This window comes from Doryrhamphus excisus, chromosome 23 (assembly GCF_030265055.1).
Source record: "Doryrhamphus excisus isolate RoL2022-K1 chromosome 23, RoL_Dexc_1.0, whole genome shotgun sequence".
NCBI classification, from domain to species: domain Eukaryota; kingdom Metazoa; phylum Chordata; class Actinopteri; order Syngnathiformes; family Syngnathidae; genus Doryrhamphus; species Doryrhamphus excisus.
Genome location: NC_080488.1, coordinates 8,528,579 through 8,552,733, shown reverse-complemented (window position 1 = coordinate 8,552,733; position 24,155 = coordinate 8,528,579). Strand labels below are relative to the sequence as shown.

The 24,155-nt window shown below is 41.8% G+C and overlaps 1 protein-coding gene across 2 annotated transcripts; it reads right to left on the bottom strand.

Moving 5' to 3' along the window:
- Positions 1 to 831: 831 nt before the first annotated feature.
- On the bottom strand, positions 832 to 19,430 carry eda (ectodysplasin A). 2 transcript variants are annotated; one of them, XM_058063676.1, is made up of 8 exons: positions 18,965 to 19,430; positions 6,727 to 6,826; positions 5,039 to 5,077; positions 3,379 to 3,549; positions 3,033 to 3,067; positions 2,900 to 2,951; positions 1,986 to 2,116; positions 832 to 1,720 (listed from the first exon to the last, which is right to left on the bottom strand). In XM_058063676.1, the coding sequence occupies exons 1-8, from the start codon at positions 19,295 to 19,297 to the stop codon at positions 1,460 to 1,462; spliced, it is 1,122 nt and encodes a 373-aa protein (XP_057919659.1). In that variant the 5' UTR covers positions 19,298 to 19,430; the 3' UTR covers positions 832 to 1,459. The 2 variants fall into 2 exon arrangements, with proteins under 2 accessions (XP_057919659.1, XP_057919660.1); XM_058063677.1 differs by having other exon boundaries at positions 1,992 to 2,116.
- Positions 19,431 to 24,155: the final 4,725 nt, after the last annotated feature.

Genomic DNA, 24,155 nt, shown 5'->3' with positions numbered 1-24,155 from the left:
GTGACACATTATTTTTCCAAACACAAGAAGCACATTTTTATCGTCTTTATTGCCTTTACTAATGCAGTTTATGACTCGACTATGAGACTAATTGAAACAGCTCACAGATTTTTGTTTTATACTCCTTGAAGATATTTTAGAAAGCAAGAGCTGTTTGGACAGTAACCAGCGTTCTTTCTCGAGGAAAGCATTAAATATAAATTTTAATGCTTCACTGGCATGGCACTCACTAATGATGTAACTCTCAGTAGTATAACATCCATCCTGATTCACTTAGTGACATGTCGTCATTTTATTGCCTATAATAATTTTATTATTTTAAAAATATATCGCTTTTCTAAACACTGTCTGTCCACTCTTTTATACTCAAATAGTTTGAGTGGCTTTGTGAATGGAAGCTGCGGTGAATTTGTGTGGCGTTTACATGTCCTCCCCGCGCGTGTGTTTTCTCCACTCCTCCCACATTCCAAAAACATGTAACTCAATTGTCCATAGGAATTAATGTGAGTGTGAATGGTTGTTTGTCTATATGTGCGCTGCGATTGGCTGGTGACCAATCCAGTGTGTACCCCGCCCAAGTGTCATCTGGGGTAGGCTCCAGCATACCCCCGGCAACCCTAGTGAGGATAAGAGACGTACAAGATGGATGGATGGCTTTCTGAATTGATTTTATGTATAAAGCTTGCTATAAAACAAGCTATATTTTTGTAATAAACACACTTTTTCTTCCAGCAGAGTCCAAAATGAAAGAAAAGTAGAACACGGCTTAAATAACAAAGGCATTTCGACAGAACAAAAACATTTTAATCCATCAGTCAACTTCATTTACAAAAGTATATCCCATTTTATATACAATATGTACACAGACATAACAATCATTATTCCACATGTATGCATTCATACGGTAAATAGACAATAGCACTGTCACAAAACATATCACTGATATTCTGCAGGGATGCCGTAGTGCAAAATGTGTGCAAAATATATAGTGCTGTTGCTCTTAGAACTCCAGTTGGATGGATTTTCTCAACAATTTTTGTAACTCTAGAGGCTTTTATGAAAACCACACAACTGTAGTTATTTATAAAGTTACATTAAGTCTAAGAAAATGCAAATACCACAATTTGGAATGACTTTTTTCACTGGGTGAACTGTTAATATGACGTAACTTTGTGTAAGGTATCTCCTTTCCTGTTGGAGAGATGCTGGTGACTTTAAATAGTGACATGTGCTTGATGAGCAAACAGACATTCAGCTCATCAAGGTCAAGAGCACTTCTTCTCAGTGGAATCACAAGCATTAGAGTCCATATTGTTCTTCTCACGACAGAGCCACTGCATAGGGTTTCATTGCCGTCATAGCAGGATCCCGCGGGGGATCAACGCTGGAAGCCTCGAGACAGAGCTTATAATTTCAGCAAATCCATGTCAGCATGAGAGGGGCATGACTTGTGTAGCGATCAATTCTGTCCAGCAGATGGAGCCTCGCCGAGTCTCACGCTTCCCAGGAAAGTGGTGTGGTTGGTCATACTGATGAGCGTGTCCTCGTAGACTATACGAATGGAGATCCTCTGGCCTGCACGCAGCAGGCTCACGCCAGCTGTGTAGCAGGTGTTGAACTTGCGCTGGCCTGTCTCGATGCTGCAGGTGCAGCGGAGGAAAGGGTTGGAATCCACCATCACCTCGTAGCTGGCAATGTCTGTGAAGTTGAGGTAATACACCTGGTGGAGAGGCGAGAGATTTATGAACGACGGCAAGGGCTCATCAATTCAAGATATACTGTGTCCATCTGAAACGGATGGGGTAGTTGAGTAGCTGACATGGACTTACATTACAGAGTTACTCAATTAGACACAGATGGGGAGAACAAATGTAGCTTTTGAAATAAGCAGAAATATATACTTATAGCTAAGCAAAGCAAAGAGGATTTGGATAGTGAATTAGACCAGTAAGAGTTACAAGAGTTACGTCAAGGACCGTACTCACTTCTACCTGACTATATATGAAGTAGACACCATCCAAAAGCACTTCAAGCTCCCCTGAGCGAGAGTGCATTTTAAACACACGGTGATGGATGGACACCATCTTCCAGTTCCTGAGGATGCCTTCAGAAAGATCTAAACATGTCACAGCAAACAAAGAAAAGAAAAACAATGAAGATTGGTCATATCGTTTAACTAAAAGGGGTGTGAAAAAATAAGTCATACTGAAATACTGTATAAACACTCGAGGACGCTAACTTTCGAACATGCTGCATCATATCCTGCGCTCAGCTAATAATTGACAAAGTTTAGCTACTAAGTCATCTACTTCGTCATCATTGAATGTACGACGCCTCTAGTCGTTCCTTAGGGTGGTCAAAAAAGGCCACTCCAAAATGTATATACAGTAAACCTCGGATATATCGGATTCAATTGTTCCCACTGGTTTTGTCCGATATAAGCGAAATCCGTTATATGCGTATACGGGAAAATGTCCGTTTTACGCATATATCGGATTTATATCCGGTATATGCGTAAATCGGATTTTATCCGTTATAAAAAGGCACTTCCTTGACTATGTTTCCAATGTACCTGGACGCGCAGGCAACGCTGCAAATGACATCGTATAGCGGCCTGTCACGATTCGGCGAATCGGAGCGCCACGATGCGGCCATCCGATATATGCGAGGGAAATTTAATGGAAATGCATTGGAACGGGACTGGAGATTTTGTCTGAAATAGGCGAAATCCGTTATAAAAAATCCGATATATGCAATGAATTTTTATTGGAAATGCATTACAGAAAAATTTGTTCTTTTTTATCTGTCCGTTGTGAGCGAATTTCCGATATATCCGAGTCCGATATATCCGAGGTTTATTGTATATATTTAACTTGATGATAAAAGACACACAACACACCTTCTCTCACTTGGATGGTTGTTTCCTGCCCTTGCAAATGGACCACTGCAGGCTGAAAAATAAATAAAAAAGCATTCAAATTAATGTTCCTATGTGAGGATTCAATTTTGTTTTCATAGGTGAGACAGTGTACCTGGAATTCTTTTGTTTTGGTCCTATCGGGAACCCCTAAAACAAATAAAAAGATGCGGTTCTCAACCATTACTGAAGTTGAAGCCGAGCCGACACCACATTGACAGAAACAAAACAAACAATGTCCTAGACTACAGAAAGATCACTGCTATCCCACACAATGTTTGACATCTTGCATTAGAAAGTCTCACTGTAAATGATGGGTTTATTCATTTTGACAACTTGAGCCCTCTCTGAGCGTGGGAACATTTGCTACATGCAGGCTCATGCTGTGTAATCCAAGAACGAGACTGGAGTTTTGGCTATTGCAGTATGATAACAGTCATCTTCTATTTTGAACTTGGTACCTGCTGGTCCTTGAACGCCTGGAGGCCCCTGCGGCCCAGGGGGGCCGGGCGGTCCTGCGGGACCCACGGCATTGCTTCCTGGGATTCCAGGGATTCCGGGGATGCCCGGTGGCCCCTGAGGGCCCGGGGGACCTGGAGGACCAGGGGGACCTGGTATTATTCGTTTCTTTCCTAAGAGTAGAGAATGCAAAATATTGTAAGATGAGTCTGCGTAGCATCTACACAAAATGTATGAGAAAAAGAAAAGCTGGAGTTGATGAGGGACTCAATGGTGGGTTGAATTGGGATTATGGAGTTTGAATATATGGTTACCATAATTTCCTGACTATAGAGCAAAGAGTTTAGACATATATAGACAATAAGGTGTCCACATTAGAAACATGGGTAAGTAAATGCTTTTTACCAAACAGTGCATGTAATATTATAATACTAATAGTCATCGCCATCCTCCTCCTCCTCCTGAGAACTAAAACCCACTAAAGTCGCCTTCTTCAGTATCACAATTCAGCATCATAATTCCTTCATTAGGTCGGCACGGCGGATGAGTGGTTAGCACGCAGACCTCACAGCTAGGAGACCAGGGTTCAATTCCACCCTCGGCCATCTCTGTGTGGAGTTTGTATGTTCTCCCTGTGCATGCGTGGGTTTTCTCCGGGTACTCCGGTTTCCTCCCACATTCCAAAAACATGCTAGGTTAATTAGCGACTCCAAATTATCCATAGGTATGAATGTGAGTGTGAATGGTTGTTTGTCTATATGTGCCCTGTGATTGGCTGGGTGACGACCAGTCCAGGGTGTACCCCGCCTCTCGCCCGAAGACAGCTGGGATAGGCTCCAGCATGCCCGTGACTCTTGTGAAGATAAGCGGTCTAGAAAATGGATGGATGGATCTCACACAGCTAGGAGACCCGGGTTCGATTCCACCCTCAGGAATCTCAGTGCATGTAATATTATAATACTAGTAGTCATCGCCATCCTCCTCCTCCTCCTGAGAACTAAAACCCACTAAAGTCGCCTTCTTCAGTATCACAATTCAGCATCATAATTCCTTCATTAGGTCGGTACGGTGGTCAAGTGGTTAGCGCGCAGACCTCACAGCTAGGAGACCAGGGTTCAATTCCACCCTCGGCCATCTCTGTGTGGTGTTTGCATGTTCTCCCCATGCGTGCGTGGGTTCCAAAAACATGCTAGGTTAATTGGCGACTCTAAATTGTCCATAGGTATGAATGTGAGTGTGAATGGTTGTTTGTCTATATGTGCACTGTGATTGGCTGGCGACCAGTCCAGGGTGTACCCCGCCTCTCGCTCGAAGACAGCTGGGATGGGCTCCGGTTTTACCGGTAAAAAATCGGTAGAAAATGAATGAATGAATGAAAGAATGAATTCCTTCATTACACACTTTGTCAGTCTCCCTCTCTTGCTGTCTCGAGGCAAATTAGCCAATTAGCTTGCCAGCCTTTCCAGCCTTTCGAAAACCGTTGGTGATATCGGCAGTTCAAACAGAAGCTGTAGTAATGCTACACTTGATCAAACTTACTTAAGATCACCATGGATTACCATGACCTGGATGAGACCTGGATCTACACAGACAGTTCAACCCTCCTTCGATGACCCACATGACTCAGCATCCTCAAACAAACGTGTCTGAATATCTGATTACCTTTTTTCCTTTCTTTTCTTTTTTCTTTTCCTGTCGATTCTGAAAAGAAAGGAACAAAGTGATTAAGCTTGAAATCATCTTCTCCGATTGCATCTCGAGAGTCTGGCTTGTTCCACGCAGGTATTTTTTCTCAATGCTGATATGTTGGGCATCGAGCGCTGGAGTTAGTCCTGTGGGTTTGTCTAGTGTAGCAATTTGTAAGTGTGGTTTCACCTCATCTGTATGAACAAGTGCCTTAAGCATTCACAGGCAATGGAACTGGAGAAGATCATTAGAGAGATACTTTATCCTGCCAAAATCCCTTTCTTTGAATTAAGCCCAGATGGAAAATGCAGATGAAAGTGTGTGAATGTGCATGCGTTTATGTGTGTCTTTCTTTTACAGCCATGTGCACATGTGTGTGTGTGTGTATGTGTGTATAGACGACGGTGGGGCATCTATGTCAGCGAGTGAAAGACAACGTGCCCGTGTGCATACTTACTTTCATGCAGATGAAGATTTATTTTCAAAAGGCCGTCTCGCTGATCTTGTGTTTACCATGCCATTACAACTACAAAGGCCATTTAACCTTAAAACCTCACAGTTTGAGTCCCCTGTGAACATATGGCCAAGGTTTCTCCTCTGGCTACATGACTGGATGCATCCGCGTAGATTTTTCTTAATGAGCAGCCCTATCTGAAATCTGGTGCCCGTTAGGAGGGCAGCGCACACACATTGACGCACACACACACATCTTAGGCTGGGATTAGAAAAGCTTTTGTCTGAGTACAAGCAGAGGAGAAAGCTGGGAATGATTAGTGTTTAGAGGCTCGGGACTTTACTGATTTATGTCGAAAAGTCTCAAAGGTGAGTTTATTCATCTAATTTAAACACAATCATCAATTCTCCTCCTCGCAAGTAGTCAGTGTCACGCCACAGACGTCAAAATGCCTTATGATCACGTAGCACTTGTTGCGCTTCCACATGAAACTTCAAAGACTATTTTTTTTATTTGCATAGCTCACATTCTAAACAAAAAAAAAGCTACTAAAGCTAATTCAAACATATTGGCCCATGTGGTTTGCCGTTGAGGCATCGATAATGATGAATTAGTTCCACCGGATTTATGAAAGCCACCAGTCTTAGATGATGACCTTGAATGAGTGCACGCTTGATTGAAAAAGTACATGCTCTAAAATATCACTCCTTTTATATCATATTTACCGAAAGTGGAGATTGATCAACAACATTGAGCATATCTGCTCAGTGAAAAATTCAAAAAGATTTCAGGGATGTCATATTTTAAGAAGGGAAACTCAACACAGGCTTTTGTGTGTCTTTCAAAACTCCTTGTTTGCAATCCAAGTAATAATCAACCTCATTCTATTTGATTTCTCAGTGCATAATCTCAGTACCATAATGTGAAACGGCAGCCATATTTAATTGGTATGAAAAACAAAACATTTGACTAAAAGTGAGAACCCATTAACAAACAGTTTGCAATATTTCAAAACCTAAATCTGTCGCACTGTACTGAAGCACCCGCCAAAGAAACATTAAGCCTGAGGTATCATTTACGGTATCAACCATGAATGGCTCAAGAAGGCTTCAGTTGCACTTGCTTTTCATTGTAAATGTAATGGATAGATTTTGGAAACTAAAATTGAAACGTAAGCCAAACTCTTAAAAAGCAATGAAGTTTTATATACCTATTTCTGGCTGCTTGCCGGGACTTCTTTTTGCCCTCTGAGTTATGCCCCTGTTATCTTCTGTGGCAAGGATGTCTCTATTTCGACGCAGTGAGCTCTCCTAAGGAAAAGGGACAAAAATAAATGTTACCGACAACCTTAAATTATTTCCTGTTCTTTCATTCAAACAATTTAAATCTCTGTTGTAGGACAACAAATGTAAAAATAATGAAGTGTTTGTTCAGCACAGTTTCAGGTATGATCGATGTTTGAGAACATGACAATACAGTAAACCTCGGATATATCGGATTCAATTGTTCCCACTGGTTTTGTCCGATATAAGCAAAATCCGTTATATGCGTATACCGGAAAATGTCCGTTTTACGCATATATCGGATTTATATCCGGTATATGCGTAAATCGGATTTTATCCGTTATAAAAAGGCACTTCCTTGACTATGTTTCCAATGTACCTGTATGTAAAATTATAATTTAAACACAATTTAAATGTGTGATTGGATTTGCATTATTTCTAATGATCCACAATCAGTATTGTTTCACTTTCACTCGCACCACAACTATTTACATGTTCCCGGGATTGTGTGTGATGTACAACTGCCAAGGACAAAGTCCTCGTGTCTGTGTCCTTAAACATTCTCAGAAAGGAGGACCACATTGTTGGTAAATTGTGAAGGATCCTGGAAATTCCTTTGGCAAGATTCGGTTACATAGCATCATCCTTGAAATCCATCTGCTTGAAGTTCCTTCCTTGACATTGACAAACACTATCTAACTACTGTGGGCTTTTGTCTTCTTTTTTTTTTTCCTTATTGTGGTGTTTCCGTTGCTCTGCATGCAACCACAAAAAAGAGGTTCTGCAAGTTCATCCAACCTGGAGAAGACTTTTTTTTTTTCCTCTCCACTGGGGATTAACTATGTTTACTTGAGTTATGTTAACTTCATTCGGAGCCAGATGACTAAATGATAAAGAATTATTTACAGCCTTTTGAACCATGTTAAGATGCTGCACGTGTCACTACTTTCGGGATGTCCATTGCACAACCTCCAAGCAGATGTTCAGCCTCTCACTCTCTGGGATCATTATTTATGCTGACAAAGTGCGACCGTGCTCTTGGTTGATCTACGGGTGGTCTTGTTGAGTTTCCAGTGAGCTTCTTGACTCTCTTGGACAACAGTAGCTCAAAAGGACTTAACTCTTAGGACATTGCTTTGGGAACAGAAGGCGGCAGGTTAAATACTCCCAAAGGACCAACATAAACTGAGAAAAAGACTTCTTATGGCTATTATGACTGGTGCCAGTTGCTTATGATTAATTCAAGTAAAAGGTTCATGCGGTCGTCACTGCACTTTCTGAGGCAACACTCCAAAACTTTAAATACTTTGTTGCCATAGCTGTCTACATTGTCCGTGTTAATGTTGCTACAAAGGCGGGAGTTAGTCATGACCCCAGGGAGAACACTTGTAGCTCGGCTTTCCTCAGCCACGTCAGCCTTTTCATTGACTAGCATTTTATCCCATTCATGGTGCATCTGGGCAGGCATGGGACCTGGTGCCAACAATCTCAGACTAAACACAATTCATGTCCTCCTTTTGTAAATGAACAAGAGTTTTACATTTGCAACCAGGCGGATGTCGAAAGCAGACAAAGGTGACTTAAGTTCCAGTTTAGGTTACAGAAACCCCCGTGGGGACAGACAATGATTTTCCAGTTTAGTTTCACACTCATGTTTGAGCCTTAAGATTACTGTATAAAAAACAGCCCTTGCATGGATTCCTTCTCAAATTCGACATTGTCTACATTTAGCAACAGTACTATTTGTACAAAGAACCGGATGTAGCAGAAATAAGGATGCTGGGGTTCTCATTGGGAGTGACCAGGATGGATAGGATCAGGAACAAGTACATCAGAGGGACATTACATGTTAGAGGCCTTGGAGATAAAGTCAGAGAGGCCAGACTGAGATGGTTGGGACATGTCTAGAGGAGAGATCGTGAATAGAGCTGCCAGGAGAAAGACCAAAGAGGAGGTTTATGGATTGGGTTGGATGGAGGAGACCCCTGAAGGGAAAAGCCGAAAGGGAAAGAAGAAGACCAAGTCCAAAGTCTTTCATATCCTCAAGCATGAATCCTCGTACCAATCCTTGTTCTGAATGCTGGGGTTTCTTTTGTACTAGAGGTTCTCACGGTCTGCCTTGCTCATGCATCATGTACCTGTGAGACCTGGACATTTTGCATCGGCACTTCAGGCTTCCCTAACAAACATCTTCGGGTGCCAATAGGTACTACAGTAAACCTCGGATATATCGGAAATTCGCTCACAACGGACAGATAAAAAAGAACCAATGCATTTCCACTAAAAATTCATTGCATATATCGGATTTTTTATAACGGATTTCGCCTATTTCGGACAAAATCTCCAGTCCCGTTCCAATGCATTTCCATTAAACTTCCCTCACATATATCGGATGGCTGCATCGTGGCGTCCGATTCGCCGAATTGTGACAGGCCACTATACGACGACGTCATTTGCAGCGTTTGCAGCGTTGCCTGCGCGTCCAGGTACATTGGAAACATAGTCAAGGAAGTGCCTTTTTATAACGGATAAAATCCGATTTACGCATATACCGGATATAAATCCGATATATGCGTAAAACGGACATTTTCCGGTATACGCATATAACGGATTTCGCTTATATCGGACAAAACCAGTGGGAACAATTGAATCCGATATATCCGAGGTTTACTGTATATACATACATTTTTTATGCTGTTTATCCTCACTAGGGTCGCAGGTATGCTGGAGCCTATCCCGGCTCACTTTGGACAAGCGGCGGGGGAGTCGCAAATTAACCTAGCGTGTATGTTTTGAATGTGGGAGGAAATCAGAGTACCCGGAGAAAACATGCAAACTCCACACAGAGATGCCCATATTTATATGGCAATATGTTTACCATATTAGATAAATATTGAGTTGTCCATCCATTCATTTTCTGTACCGCTCATCCTCACTAGGGTCGCGGGCGTGCTGGAGCCTATGCCGATTGTCTTCGGGCGAGAGGCGGCGTACACCCTGGACTGGTCGCCAGCCAATCACAGGGCACATATAGACAAACAACCATTCACAGATAGAGATGCCCGGGTGGGGAATCGAACCCAGGTCTCCTAGCTGTGTGGCATACTTGTCGAAACCCTTTAAGGGGATGCAGATGAATTGTCACTTTCAACTACTTAAAGATTGTAAAGATACACAATGTTGGCTCGAAAACATGCCGCTGATTGTTTAGTTCCTGAAATCCTTTACACATTAATTGCATTGACACCTTGCAACTTGAACACACCATGGCATAAAAGGCGAAAATTGATGAATAAATGAATAGTACAGAAGTGAAGGTGGGCCCTTCCAATCTGTGATCTGTAAAAGAAACCCATGTAACATCTGGTTGACCTTGGATGGAGCCCCCCCCTAACAAGGAGTCTATACCTTGACCAGCTGACATACTATACCTGTACATGTCTGACCTGAGTATTAGACGCTGATGGAGGAGTGTGGTAAACTATGGTTTATCATCCCTCCAGATGTTTTTGCTGTTCATTTGGCGTGCAGGTGTCTCCACATCTCCCCACCAGCTGTTGGCATATAAGGGCCTGTTACCTCTCAAAGACTTCTGGGTGTACGTTCGGGCATATGGCATTAAAACTTTCTTCTGTTCTGACAGCCAAAACATCATTCCACAGCCAGTTTCTGGCCCGAGATGAAGCTGCACCTAAACGCCAAAAAACAAACAAGCAATCTGCCAGGCTGCTACTAAGGTGAAGCTGGTGTTTTAGATGAAAGCAACATGAAATGATTTCATGAAAAGACTATTGGAATTCTCGTCATTAGAACATTTACAGCCCTAGTACCCTTCAAAGGCATTCGGGCATTACAGTAAATCAAGACGACAATGTGTTGGTATGTATGCCAAGTGCCAACTATTGAGTAAACCATTCTTTTCAGAACAAGGAGAAAATGCTAATAATTAGAGGGCTTTCAAACCTTCAAAGCGAGGGGGGGGGGGGGGGGGGGGGTGATCGTGTGCGCCGAGGACACGATTCCCTGTTGTTCTGTGAGGATATGACTAAATTTAAAACACCCCAGGGATGTGTAATTTTCTGATCACAAGATTCTTTTTGCCCTATTAACAGAGTAAAACAACCGCTTGTGTTTTCCCTTCAGTTTTGCACTCAAACTACTAGAATACACCAACATTTTAAAGTGATTATAAGAGGGAAACACAGCTATTAAATCATGATTCCCTCAATGTGGTCTCACACACACATTGGCCACACAAATAACATGGATTCTGGCGGCATTTATACAAAAACTGCAGATTTACAGAGAAAACCACAATATGTTTGCAGTTGGAAAAGGTTAGGTAAAAGTAAAGGGATGGAGATGAGGATGCCAGATGCGCACTAGGAGCTACCTATCACTGTTGCATCGGGAGTATGAACTTAGAACAGCAGGCATCATGCTGATTTCTCATAGAAATCAGCTGTGAGTGCCAGATGGGCCAGACTTTGGGAATGTACTGTGAATTAAGTCTGATTCTCAGACAGATTAACGAAAAAAAAGCGACATCACAAATACAGTAAACCTCGGATATATCGGAAATTCGCTCACAACGGACAGATAAAAAAGAACCGATTTATCTGTAATGCATTTCCAATAAAAATTCATTGCATATATCGGATTTTTTATAACGGATTTCGCCTATTTCGGACAAAATCTCCAGTCCCGTTCCAATGCATTTCCATTAAATTTCCCTCGCATATATCGGATGGCCGCATCGTGGCGCTCCGATTCGCCGAATCGTGACAGGCCGCTATACGACGTCATTTGCAGCGTTTGCAGCGTTGCCTGCGCGTCCAGGTACATTGGAAACATAGTCAAGGAAGTGCCTTTTTATAACGGATAAAATCCGATTCACGCATATACCGGATATAAATCCGATATATGCGTAAAACGGACATTTTCCGGTATACGCATATAACGGATTTCGCTTATATCGGACAAAACCAGTGGGAACAATTGAATCCGATATATCCGAAGTTTACTGTAGTACCATTTTACTCACGGACTCACGCTGCACTTGCTCTTTCAGTAAGAGAATAGCCTGTAATTTGCACAGCCCAACAGCAGGTGGTGCTGTTGATTCGATTCATGCACAATGCACATCCAAGAAACAGTACCAAATCCACGGACATTTAATAAGATTAGTGTAATGCAATAACCCAGACATAAATGTCAATAAATGTCAATAAGTCATGAACTTTCCATCACAGATGATGACATCAAATCGGAAAATATTGTGACTTCTCTTTCCGTATACTGATTAATGTCTCTTATTGGGGGCTTACTTTTAAACGAGATACTGGTGACAGCCCACCCTGGTGCTCTCACAGCATGCATGTTGGACTTGGTGCCCCATTCAAGCCGACTTTGTGATAGCTGTTAACAGGGCTCCAGATGTTTTACCATCTGGTTTGTTCAGTACTTTGAAGGCAGAAAATTATTTAATATAATACTTATAAGAAAAATACTATACTACATCCTACAACTCAGATTACGGTACTTAACGTCTTGGAAGATTCAGATAGCTCAAGAGATTTTAAAGGGGAGCCAAAGTCCTGCCAAATGCTGTTATTCTGCATGAGCAGGTATCGTGCATTATCACGCAGCCAGGAGGAACGTTTTGCTGATCAAAACAGGGCAGGTCTGCTGGACAGCTGAGTTTTACTGTGTTACCAGAGGTTTTACTAACAGCATATGTTGAATGGAGGGTTGTTTGTGCACCGTGTGAGATCACACATGATCAAACCATCATTATGAAGTGAGTGCGATCGTGTGTAAAAATGTTACAGTGGATTTAACCCCATTCCCAAAACGAATAAATAAGGGATCTGTTTTGAAGTCTGAAAATATTGTAGCATAAATAGTCTTTCATGTTAAAACACACTTAAATTTTTATTATCCTGATTTAGATAGAGATTTAGCAGACTTAACAGACATACTAACAGACATAAAAACTCAGAGTTGAAGCAATTGAGATACAGTAAATCTCTATATCGGATTCAATTGTTCCCACTGGTTTTGTCCGATATAAGCGAAATCCGTTATATGCGTATACCGGAAAATGTCCGTTTTACGCATATATCGGATTTATATCCGGTATATGCGTATGTGGGATTTTATCCGTTATAAAAAGGCACTTCCTTGACTATGTTTCCAATGTACCTGGACGCGCAGGCAACGCTGCAAACGACGTCGTATAGCGGCCTGTCACGATTCGGCGAATCGGAGCACCACGATGCGGCCATCCGATATATGCGAGGGAAATTTAATGGAAATGCATTGGAACGGGACTGGAGATTTTGTCCGAAATAGGCGAAACCCGTTATAAAAAATCCGATATATGCAATGAATTTTTATTGGAAATGCATTACAGAAAAATCGGTTCTTTTTTATCTGTCCGTTGTGAGCAAATTTCCGATATATCCGAGTCCGATATATCCGAGGTTTACTGTATCTAAATATGAACATTACCGGACAAGAATCAATTGGGATGTTTGATATGTTTGGATCCGAGCTTAAGCTGATTTTACTTATGGTGGTCACATTAACCAACTAAATGAATAACAAAGAGGGTAAGAGAAGTTACAAGAATTAAAAGTGAGATTTCATGTGTACTACTTATGTTTTAGTATACAGTACTGGTACACCCGTAAGACCAGTTCAATTGCATGAATTGATATGTTGCACGATCGGATCTCAAGAAGGTTCTTAGTAGAGCTTCAAAATATATTCAGTCTGTCGTGATCTCTTGATGGCAAAGGCAAAAAAAGAAGCTTTTTCTCTTCGATCGCGGTCGGATTCTCGATCCGCATAAGCAAGGCCGTTGCTGCTGAGGTTGGATGACATTTGAAACTACTTAAAAGATACAAAGGAACAAAAAAAGTGAAGTGGTCGGCCCCCAAAAATGTCACTGGCCCTATTTCTGGAGGATCTGGCTGTCTGTTAAGGCATGGGGTGATCCGTGAAGGTTGATCCTGGTCTCTCATCTGCGAGAGAAGACCTTCAAAGGTCTCGTCTCCTTCAACACCACATAATTACCTGTTTGGTAATTATGTGGTGATTAATTATAAAAGAATGGCAAATACGGGACGATGAAATTTGGAATAAAGTTTGAAATGAGAAAATTTTTGACCTTCTATAAGGCACACATGTTTTCCACCTTATGAACAATGGAGCTTAAGGTTGTGCAGGGGTGTAAAACGGCGGTCGAGTGGTTAGCGTGCAGACCTCACAGCTAGGAGACCAGGGTTCAATTCCACCCTCGGCCATCTCTCCGGGTACTCCGGTTTCCTCCCACATTCCAAAAACATGCTAGGTTAATTAGCGACTCCAAATTGTCCATAGGTATGAATGTGAGTGTGAATGGTTGTTTGTCTATATGTGCCCTGTGATTGGCTGGCGACCAGTCCAGGGTGTACCCCGCCTCTCACCCAAAGACAGCTGGGATAGGCTCCAGCAACCCCCGCGACCCTCGTGAGGAAAAGCGGTCGAAAATGAATGAATGAATGAAAGTTTGAGAACATTTTACCTTCCATAAGACACACGTTTTCCACCTTATGAACAATGGAGCTTAAGGTTGTGCAGGGGTGTAAAACGGCTTTGTGGAAATGTTGCACGGGGCATCCCTTATGACTTATTGAAGGCCCTGTCTGGTTTTTCAACTGGACAACACTGCACTTCACAATGCCATCATCAATGGACCATGGTGTGTCACCTAAATAAACAGCACCTTATTCTGAAATCACGAATGTAAATGAAGCGTCTCATGTAAGCTGCTTTACTAAATAACAGCATCAAAGCCCCGCTACTATACACTGAAACAGCCAACATACCTCAGATTTGGCATGTTTGAGGTATGTCCATACAGTATGTCTTCAAATACGCTCAGGTTTCCTAATGGTTTTTGCACGTTTCACTTTTATCATCCCCTGCTGCACATCTCTGTTTCCCTACACTTGAAATTGTTGCGTTCCTGCTAGTGTGCCTTTGATGGACACTCGAGTGAAAAATCCAATGAAAAGTCTTCCAAGCCTTCCAAAAAAACAAAAGATTCTTCAAAGCAAAAAGTCTGAAAAGCTAACAAGTGCGGCAGCTGCGACCAAACGCCACATGCTCCTGTTTCTCCAACTATGTAAACTGTGGGATGTGTAATCAGAGTTGTTTAATGCAGACATCTGGAGAGGACAGCATCACAGCACTGTTAAATATTTACAGCTGGCCCACAGTCTTTCGCTTCATGATGTGTCACCATCTGGATTGAATACCAGACCCATCTCCTTGGCCTAAGCCAGGGAAACCTCAACTATCTAAAATAGATTTAGCAAAAGACACAGGCTATATATATATATGTATATATATATATATAAGGAAAATGTTACAAAGAAAACACCACATCCGTAGCTAATGTTAAGACCTGAAGAATTTAATAGAATAACCCCAAATTCATACATATGTCACAGACTGCCAGATTAAAATAGAAGAGATTTGAAATCATATGACTCGCTGCTACGCCCCCGCACCGTGATGCGTCTGGTGTGAATTCATGGGAATACTTGTATAACACTGTCAGATACAGAGATAGTGTACAAAAAGTGGGGTAAGCCAATTGTCATAGGGAATAAAAATTGAAAACAAATTAAACAATTAAGGCCCAACGGTCAGAATTACGAGTGCGTGTGTTCATTGCTTTGTGAGAGTATTCTAACAAAATTTGTCGATTAATCACGTAATCTGAAAAAAATATTTTTTTTTTGTGTAAATGTAAAAGTAATGAAGGACCAATTGGTTGAATTATTTAGATAATCAAGCATTTTATTTATTAAATGGACATTGTGCATAGTGCAACTGGTGGTTATTTTAGGGCTATTTAATACACTATACCAGGGGTCTCAAACACGCGGCCCGCGGGCCAAATGTGCCCCGCAGGACACTAGTTTGAGGCCCCCGCCTTGATATGAAAGTTTAATGTTGATATGGATGCTGTATGGTATCATGTACCCAGAAAAAATTATTACGTTTGATTAATGTTCATGTTAAAGGTTAAATAACTGTTAATAGTTATCCTCCCTATCCGTGTGGAAGTGGTAAGTTTTTGGCTATTTAAGTTTAAAGGATATAACTTGAAGGCTACCGTTTAGGTCGCTAGCTCTCTAGTTTGCGAGTTCGCATGCGTCTCAAGACCCTGCAGTTGCGCAATATGTTGTAAATAAAAAAAGTATAAATGTGACTATAGTCGTGTTTTGTCATGTCTACAGGGCTCTAATAATGCTTTGTTAGTTTTAATCTGAAAAAAATAATTTGTCTACCCACCAACTATATGTGGTTTCTTAAGTTTTTATTATTTGCCGTTTTATTATTATTATTATATTTATTTATTACTGATTGATTTTCTTTATTCGTGATTTGTTTATTTTTCATCTTATTTTGTGCAGAAAAATAAAAATTAAGATATTTGAGAACAGTGGAATGTTTTATCAGAGCTTTTATTGTAGAAAATCGGAACCAAAGCACTGAAAAAGTTTGTATATTTTTCTGTTTTTAAGAAAACCTGATGCGGCCCAGCCTTGCCCAGACCCTAGCTCCAGTGGCCCCCGGGTAAATTGAGTTTGAGACCCCTGCTCTATACAATCTGACTGCACACATAAGAAAGAGTTGTTTTTCTTCTTAGAATTATTTTATTTTCTAAAAAAGGTGTGTGCTAATGACACGTCAACTCTGTGTAAAAGCTTACACAACCATTAACAAAGGAGCTATTTGCTGATGGAACCACGAGTGTATGTGGAGGTGGTGTTATGTAAAGCAGGTGGTGGTGGTGGTGGTGAGTAGTTGCAAAGCCACAGACAACACAATGATTATTAAATCAGCCACCAGGTCACAAGAAAACACATATGAGGCAAGTCGGGCTACACTCCCAACTGCACCATGTGACTACCGATGAATGTACATCAAGCTCTGCACCTGCTGGCTGGTGATCTACATCGTTGTCTCACCACCTGCTCCTGTATATTGACTTGACTCATTCCGAAGAGTATGGGCACCAGTATAACCATTTAGGGGACGTTTAGGAAGCAGCACACTAGCATTTAAATGTGATTTGATGAAGCAAACCTCTCAAGGCTTTAGCTCAGTGAACATCTAAAGGATGACCTCCATAAGTGTGTTTTGATGCTTATCTTTGGCTTTTTTATGTTTTCATGTGATACCTCTAGACATGGACGACGATATAGTTAATATCACAATTTTACGGTATTATATTTACAGCTGTAAATGTGTTATTGTGAAATGTCTTTATTGAAAAGAGAAGATAACTTATTTTCAAAATTATGTAACACAGTGGTGTGCAAGCTGTGGCCCGCAGGCCATATCAGGCCTGCCAAGCGACTTGCAATCTGTAGCTTGTACCAAAACCATCCAAACACCACAACACACACAATGTACAAAGTAGCCTACCGACTGCATCTAAATATCTACTCTATATATTCCTGCCACAAGGCATGCTGGGTAATTTGTGGTACTTTTCTCCCAACATTTTGCTGTGTTTGAAACCGGAAAACTGGCCCATGCGTAGCTACCACAACAACCACGAGTGGCAGTGATGGCAAAATTAAATGTGGGACGGCAAATATACTACATTACTAATTGATGTTAATAGGAACACCTTTCTCGTTCTATGGTTATCAGAACACTTTTCCTGTGGTGACGTCACAGAAACATTAAAAGACAAGGTTGTGGCCTACCATACTCCTTGAAAAACAGATTTCTGCTCATTCTAGCCTTTATTTCATCTTTCGCTGTCGGAACCAAACACCAATTGACATTGCTTTTTAACATTATTATTATTTTTATTTATTTTTCTCAAGCTGCAGCACCTCCCCTTAAGGCTTCTGGCACCACCCACATTTTCCTATGACAGCGTTACTTCCATTTATGGTTCTATGGTTGTCATCATAATTTTCTGCTTATCACCGAAACCCTGGTAGGATCCCATAAGCATAGAAAAGCCAAAGAAAAATCAAAACAATTTTGGACTTCACTGAAATTGTACAGGGGCGGCACGGTGGTCGAGTGGTTAGCGCGCAGACCTCACAGCAAGGAGACCAGGGTTCAATTCCATCCTCGGCCATCCCTGTGTGGAGTTTGCATGTTCTCCTCGTGCATGCGTGGGTTTTCTCCGGGTACTCCGGTTTCCTCCCACATTCCAAAAACATGCTAGGTTAATTGGCGACTCCAAATTGTATTGGTATGAATGTGAGTGTGAATGGTTGTTTGTCTATATGTGCCCTGTGATTGGCTGGCGACCAGTCCAGGGTGTACCCCGCCTCTCGCCCGAAGACAGCTGGGATAGGCTCCAGCACCCCCCGCGACCCTCGTGAGGAAAAAGCGCTAGAAAATGAATGAATGAATGAAATTGTACAGCTTTTGAGCTGATTATATTTGGAGGTTGCAGTGGAATTATATTCCCATTGGTTGGTATGTGAATGAATTTACTAATTTCAAAATGGGAACAATTTGGAAGACAACCAGTGCTACAAAGCATATTGTTTGCCTTTGAATGTTCAGTAGTACTTCATTAATATATTTTTATTTATTTTTCTCAAGCTGCAGCACCTCCCATTAAGTCTTCTGGCACCACCCACATTTATGGTTCTATGGTTGCCATCATAATTTTCTGCTTCTCATCACCGAAACCCTGGTAGTATCCCATAAGCACAGAAAAGCCAAAGAAAAATCAAAACAATTGTGGACTTCACTCAAATTGCACAGCTTTTGAGCTGATTGTCAGTAGTACTTCAGCCAATGGTGCACAGTAGAGTCGGTTCATGTCCTTCAAGGTAATCTACACTATTGTATTTTTATCATTGTCTCATAATTACACAATAATTACATAATTACACAGATATACGGAATGTTCCATGTCAACTCTTAAAGTGGGTGTTATTAAAACAACGATTCTTGAGAGACTTGTTGATTCAATACACATGACAGTACTGTGGTTACCGAGTTTTTAAAAAGTTGAAACGCACCACAACAGCAGCACACCCTGACAACAACCATCAATTACGTATTCCCTGCAAGAGACAGCTTCTCTTTGCTGTTGTTTTTTTATGCCTTGCTTCAATTTACCTCATCTGTGCCGCGGCTGCTGCCGGGGTCGAGCCGCAGGGGGCCGGGCGGTAGAGCCGCAGACTCCGGATTGGCCAAGTCACTCCCCACAAGTGTCAACATGGAGTCCCGCTTCTGGTGGATTAGTTCCCTTTTGACTTCGGAACGCAGGTCCAAGTAGAAAACCAGAGTGACAGCGTGGAGCGAGAGTGACAGCATGAATAATCCCAGGAAGACGACGCTGCTGCTGCTGCTGCTTCGATTCCGGCACTTGGCGTTACACATACAGGGGTCACCTCTGGGTATCACTTTACGCGGGAATTCCTCCACGGGTAGAACATCGAGTGCCATCATTGGACAGGGCAAGTTAGGAGCTCTTTAACTCGGCATAATCGGCCGCGGCTATTTATTTATGTGGACACGCATAGGTGCAGCAAGAGCCGCAGCAGCGGCGGTTCGGTGCGAACTTCTTCTGTAGTAACACTCTAAGACCCGCCCACCTCTTCTCTGATTGGTGTGTAAACCAGGCCACCGGTTGGACGCTTGGAAGCCTCACATCCAGTAAAAGTGCGACATCTAATGGACAAATCTTTGTACTGCAACACATGTGAATGATTAGATGCTGTGACAATAATCCTCAGTGTTTGTTTTTCTTTGTTGTGACATGGAGAAAAAAAAACATTTGTGACCACATTCAGTGACGTATTCCCTATTACATGAGTGTGAAACCTATGTCGTGTTAGTTGTTTGTGCAGGCTTTCAACGTCCTTTGTTTTGCACCTTGCTTTGTGTCATGTGGGTGGTACAATGGCTTAGTGAGGAACCGGTCCAAAAAGGCTACACAGGTGACTGAAATGAAGCATTTCACACACAAAAAGAGGACAAACATCACATTGTTATGCACACCATGCATCCATTTCATACACTGCTTGTCCTCATTAGGGTCACATATGTGCTGGGGCAAATCCCATCTGATTTAGCACTATACAGGGCACATATAGATAAACATCTGCCCTCAAATTTACACCTATGAGCAATTTACAGTCTCCAATGAATCTTTTGAGGACATGAGAGGAAGTTTACTATAGCATAAACCCACACAGAGATGCTCCAGAGATTTGAACTTCGACTGACGGCCATATGCATACTATACATTCTAAAAAAATAAAGAAAAACATCCATATTATCTGGATTTGTGCACTATTGTGTTCTCCAAACATGTGTCATTCAGCTGCACTTGGGGAGAACTTGACTTCTTCCAAAAAGCCAGCCATGGACAATTCTTTCAAAATGAATGAATCTGCCTTTTTGGGGAAAAAAAAAGGTTTTCATCACTCAAAACAGAGCTTTGTTCTCTCGCCGATGTAGAGAATTAGATTTGACGCAAGTGTCACTGCTAATCCTTGAGTTAAAGAAAAACTGCACTTTATTTTTTTTTTAATTGTGTGTCTCTTTTCCATGCATTCTAAAGATATCCAAAAAGCTAAAAAGTGACATCTAATTAATGGGACACACCTAGAAAGCCCATTATTTAAACACCTCTAAACACATTTTTGCTGTAACAATATAACAGGCACATTCATGATAATATGTAACGTTAATTTTAACATGAATTTTTATCATTTTTTCAGAAGGCTTTATAGGCGGAATGTATGCTTCCCAATACACTTTTAGCTGTTTTTTGAAAAAAATATTTTTTCAATGCACAGAAAAGAGAAAGACATGTATGTTCATGTCTCGCGTAATGATTGTGGATGATGGGCAAAATTCCAAAAAGTTTCCTTTAAGCTAAAAAAAATAAAAAATAAAAAAAAAGAACAAAATATCGGTCCTTGATGGATGACCGGTGTGGATTCTTTTTTGGAAACGGTTGCAAAATGTTTATTTCATCAGGACTCATGCATGACAAAGTACGTGATATTGACTTACACATGAGACACTGAGTAATTGCGTGTTTAAAAGCAAAATAATGGACAACAACAAGACAACTGAAGATGAAAGGCTAGTACTTGTACTTGTCTCAGAGATGTTGTCAACATGGAGTTCATTACTTTAAGAATGCATGCATGGCTCTGAGTATATATATTGTGGTTAATCTTCTTCAGACTCATTGTATCACAGTCTGTTTTTCATCCATGGGTTGTGTCTTTAAAAAAAAAAAAAAAGTGATTCTGCTCATTTACCACTGAAGGGCAGCATTGCCAAGCCATAAATCAATAACACTACACACTAGTATCATGTTAACAGAATTTATGATATCAGCAATCACTGCTTAATTTATGTATTTATGAGATGAAAAGCGCATGTTGCGGTTTTTAAATTCAGATGTATGATTACATGCACTTGCAGTTGGAGCATCTTCCCGTTTTTTTTTTTTTTCTTTTGAGAGGGAAGAATACAAAGTGGGATCACGGGGGAGGGATGCAAAACTCACCCATATGTGGGTTACAAGTGAGTGAAGGCTCAGTCTAAGCCAGTTTGTTATGCTCTTCATCTGAAAAAAAAAAAAAAAAAAAACATGCACAATAACCGGGAGAAGTAGTTCATTCACAATAGATACTTGCATCCTGTTTGGGTAAACATATTTTACAAATTTACATTAGGAAATGATACGTTATGAGTCTAGCAACTGTTATTTGGCTCACAGTCATAAAAAGAACACAAAACACAGAACATCAATGACAATCAAAAAGCGCTATCTGAAGAAATAGCAAGCAGGAGTAATTCATTTTACATCCGCCGGGTTTGGATGTGTGTAGAAATGTTGTGCCTCCATCCTGTCTGAGCTTATAACAAGATTTAGGTTTTCCCTGCCATATGAGGTTTGCAGAATAGATATGTTACATTTTGTGGATGGGCCAGACGATGCCCGTCTCGGATGTCCGTCATTGTCTTTTGTGAAAGTGCACACACTTGAATGGACATCTAATTGTTATTATAAGGGCGCATATGAGCTAAAGTGATTCATAGCCATGAAGAGACTTGCACATTAACCGTTGAGTCGTCATTGTTTCTGCATACTGGATCGGAAAGGTGTGAGTGATATGCTCGGTCTTTTGATTTTCTACTCATATATATAATCAGTTGATGAAATCCCATTTTTCCCAATAATTCATTTAGGGCTGTGTTTCGACTCAGGATTGTTATAGTCAAATATGATTCAGTAGGGATAGGCTCCAGCACGCCAATGACCCTCGTGAGGATAAGCGGTAGAAAATGAATGAGTGAATAAAAATAGGAACACAATGACAAGATACAAGTTAGTGTTGGCAGTTCTGATTGACAATTAACCATTTCTTGTTTAATGTATAGGTTTTGATTTCTAATGGATATGAGTGTGAGGTTCCACTTAGTGGCAACTCGCATGGAAAGAGTGGTGTGTCCAAATGGAATAATGCTATCTCTCTTAGCGCCTCCAGTTCTGCTATGAACAGCTGTTGGAATGTTGGCAAACTGTTGAGGAGAAGGAGGAGATGATGATAAACCGTTAATGATTTTATGAATACATTTATTAAAAATAGAGATTTGATCATTTGACCATGTTTTCTCAGCTTCAAGCTTGCATTGGATTGATGTGATGTGATGATACAAGGTGAGGTATAATATGTGAGCAGGGGTTGGTATACAAGAAAGGCAAAGGTATCCAGAGAGTGGTGAGAACAGCGGAGAATTGGGATCATTGGGATCATTGGGATCATTGGGATCATTGGGATCATTGGGATCATTGGGGACTATTGGGGACCATTGGGACCATTGGGGACCATTGGAACCATTGGGGACCATTGGGGACCATTGGGACCATTGGGACCATTGGGACCATTGGGGACCATTGGGGACCATTGGGGACCATTTGGGACCATTGGGACCATTGGGACCATTGGGGACCATTGGGGACCCCCGGCCATCAGACTACTCAATGCCAAATAAGCCCCTCTAGCTGCCCACACGCACAACCAGAGAGTGGTGAGAACAGCGGATAATTGGGATCATTGGGACCATTGGGGACCATTGGGACCATTGGGACCATTGGGACCATTGGGGACCATTGGGGACCATTGGGGACCCCCGGCCATCAGACTACTCAATGCCAAATAAGCCCCTCTAGCTGCCCACACGCACAACCAGAGAGTGGTGAGAACAGCGGAGAATTGGGATCATTGGGACCATTGGGGACCATTGGGGACCATTGGGACCATTGGGACCCATTGGGACCATTGGGACCCATTGGGACCATTGGGGACCATTGGGGACCATTGGGACCATTGGGACCATTGGGGACCATTGGGGACCATTGGGGACCCCCGGCCATCAGACTACTCAATGCCAAATAAGACCCTCTAGCTGCCCACACGCACAACCAGAGAGTGGTGAGAACAGCGGAGAATTGGGATCATTGGGATCATTGGGATCATTGGGGACTATTGGGGACCATTGGGGACCATTGGGGACCATTGGGGACCATTGGGACCATTGGGGACCATTGGGACCATTGGGGACCATTGGGACCATTGGGACCATTTGGGACCATTGGGACCATTGGGGACCATTGGGACCATTGGGACCATTGGGACCATTGGGACCATTGGGGACCATTGGGGACCATTGGGACCATTGGGGACCATTGGGGACCATTGGGGACCATTGGGGACCCCCGGCCATCAGACTACTCAATGCCAAATAAGACCCTCTAGCTGCCCACACGCACAACCAGAGAGTGGTGAGAACAGCGGAGAATTGGGATCATTGGGATCATTGGGACCATTGGGGACCATTGGGGACCATTGGGGACCATTGGGGACCCCCGGCCATCAGACTACTCAATGCCAAATAAGCCCCTCTAGCTGCCCACACGCACAACCAAAACTTTAAGTATTGTTATTTATTCTAAATTATTTAAATTATTTGTACAAATTACTGTTTACGCTGTACATGTCTATGTCTATGTCTATGTCTATGTCTATTACAACAGGCGAGGTCAACAAATAAGACCAGGTCCAAAAACAGGCAGCGCAAAAAGGACAAATGCTAGGATGTGACCTGAAAGGACAACAAACCAGCGTGTCTAAATAGGGAGCAGGTAATCAGAGGTGATTAATCCACACAGGTGCAGAATCAGGCAGGGTGACGGAGTTCCATGATGAGGGATTGGCAACAGGTGTGTCAGATGGCAGTTTATGGTGAGAATTTTATGTTTTTTTTTTGTCCAAAATGT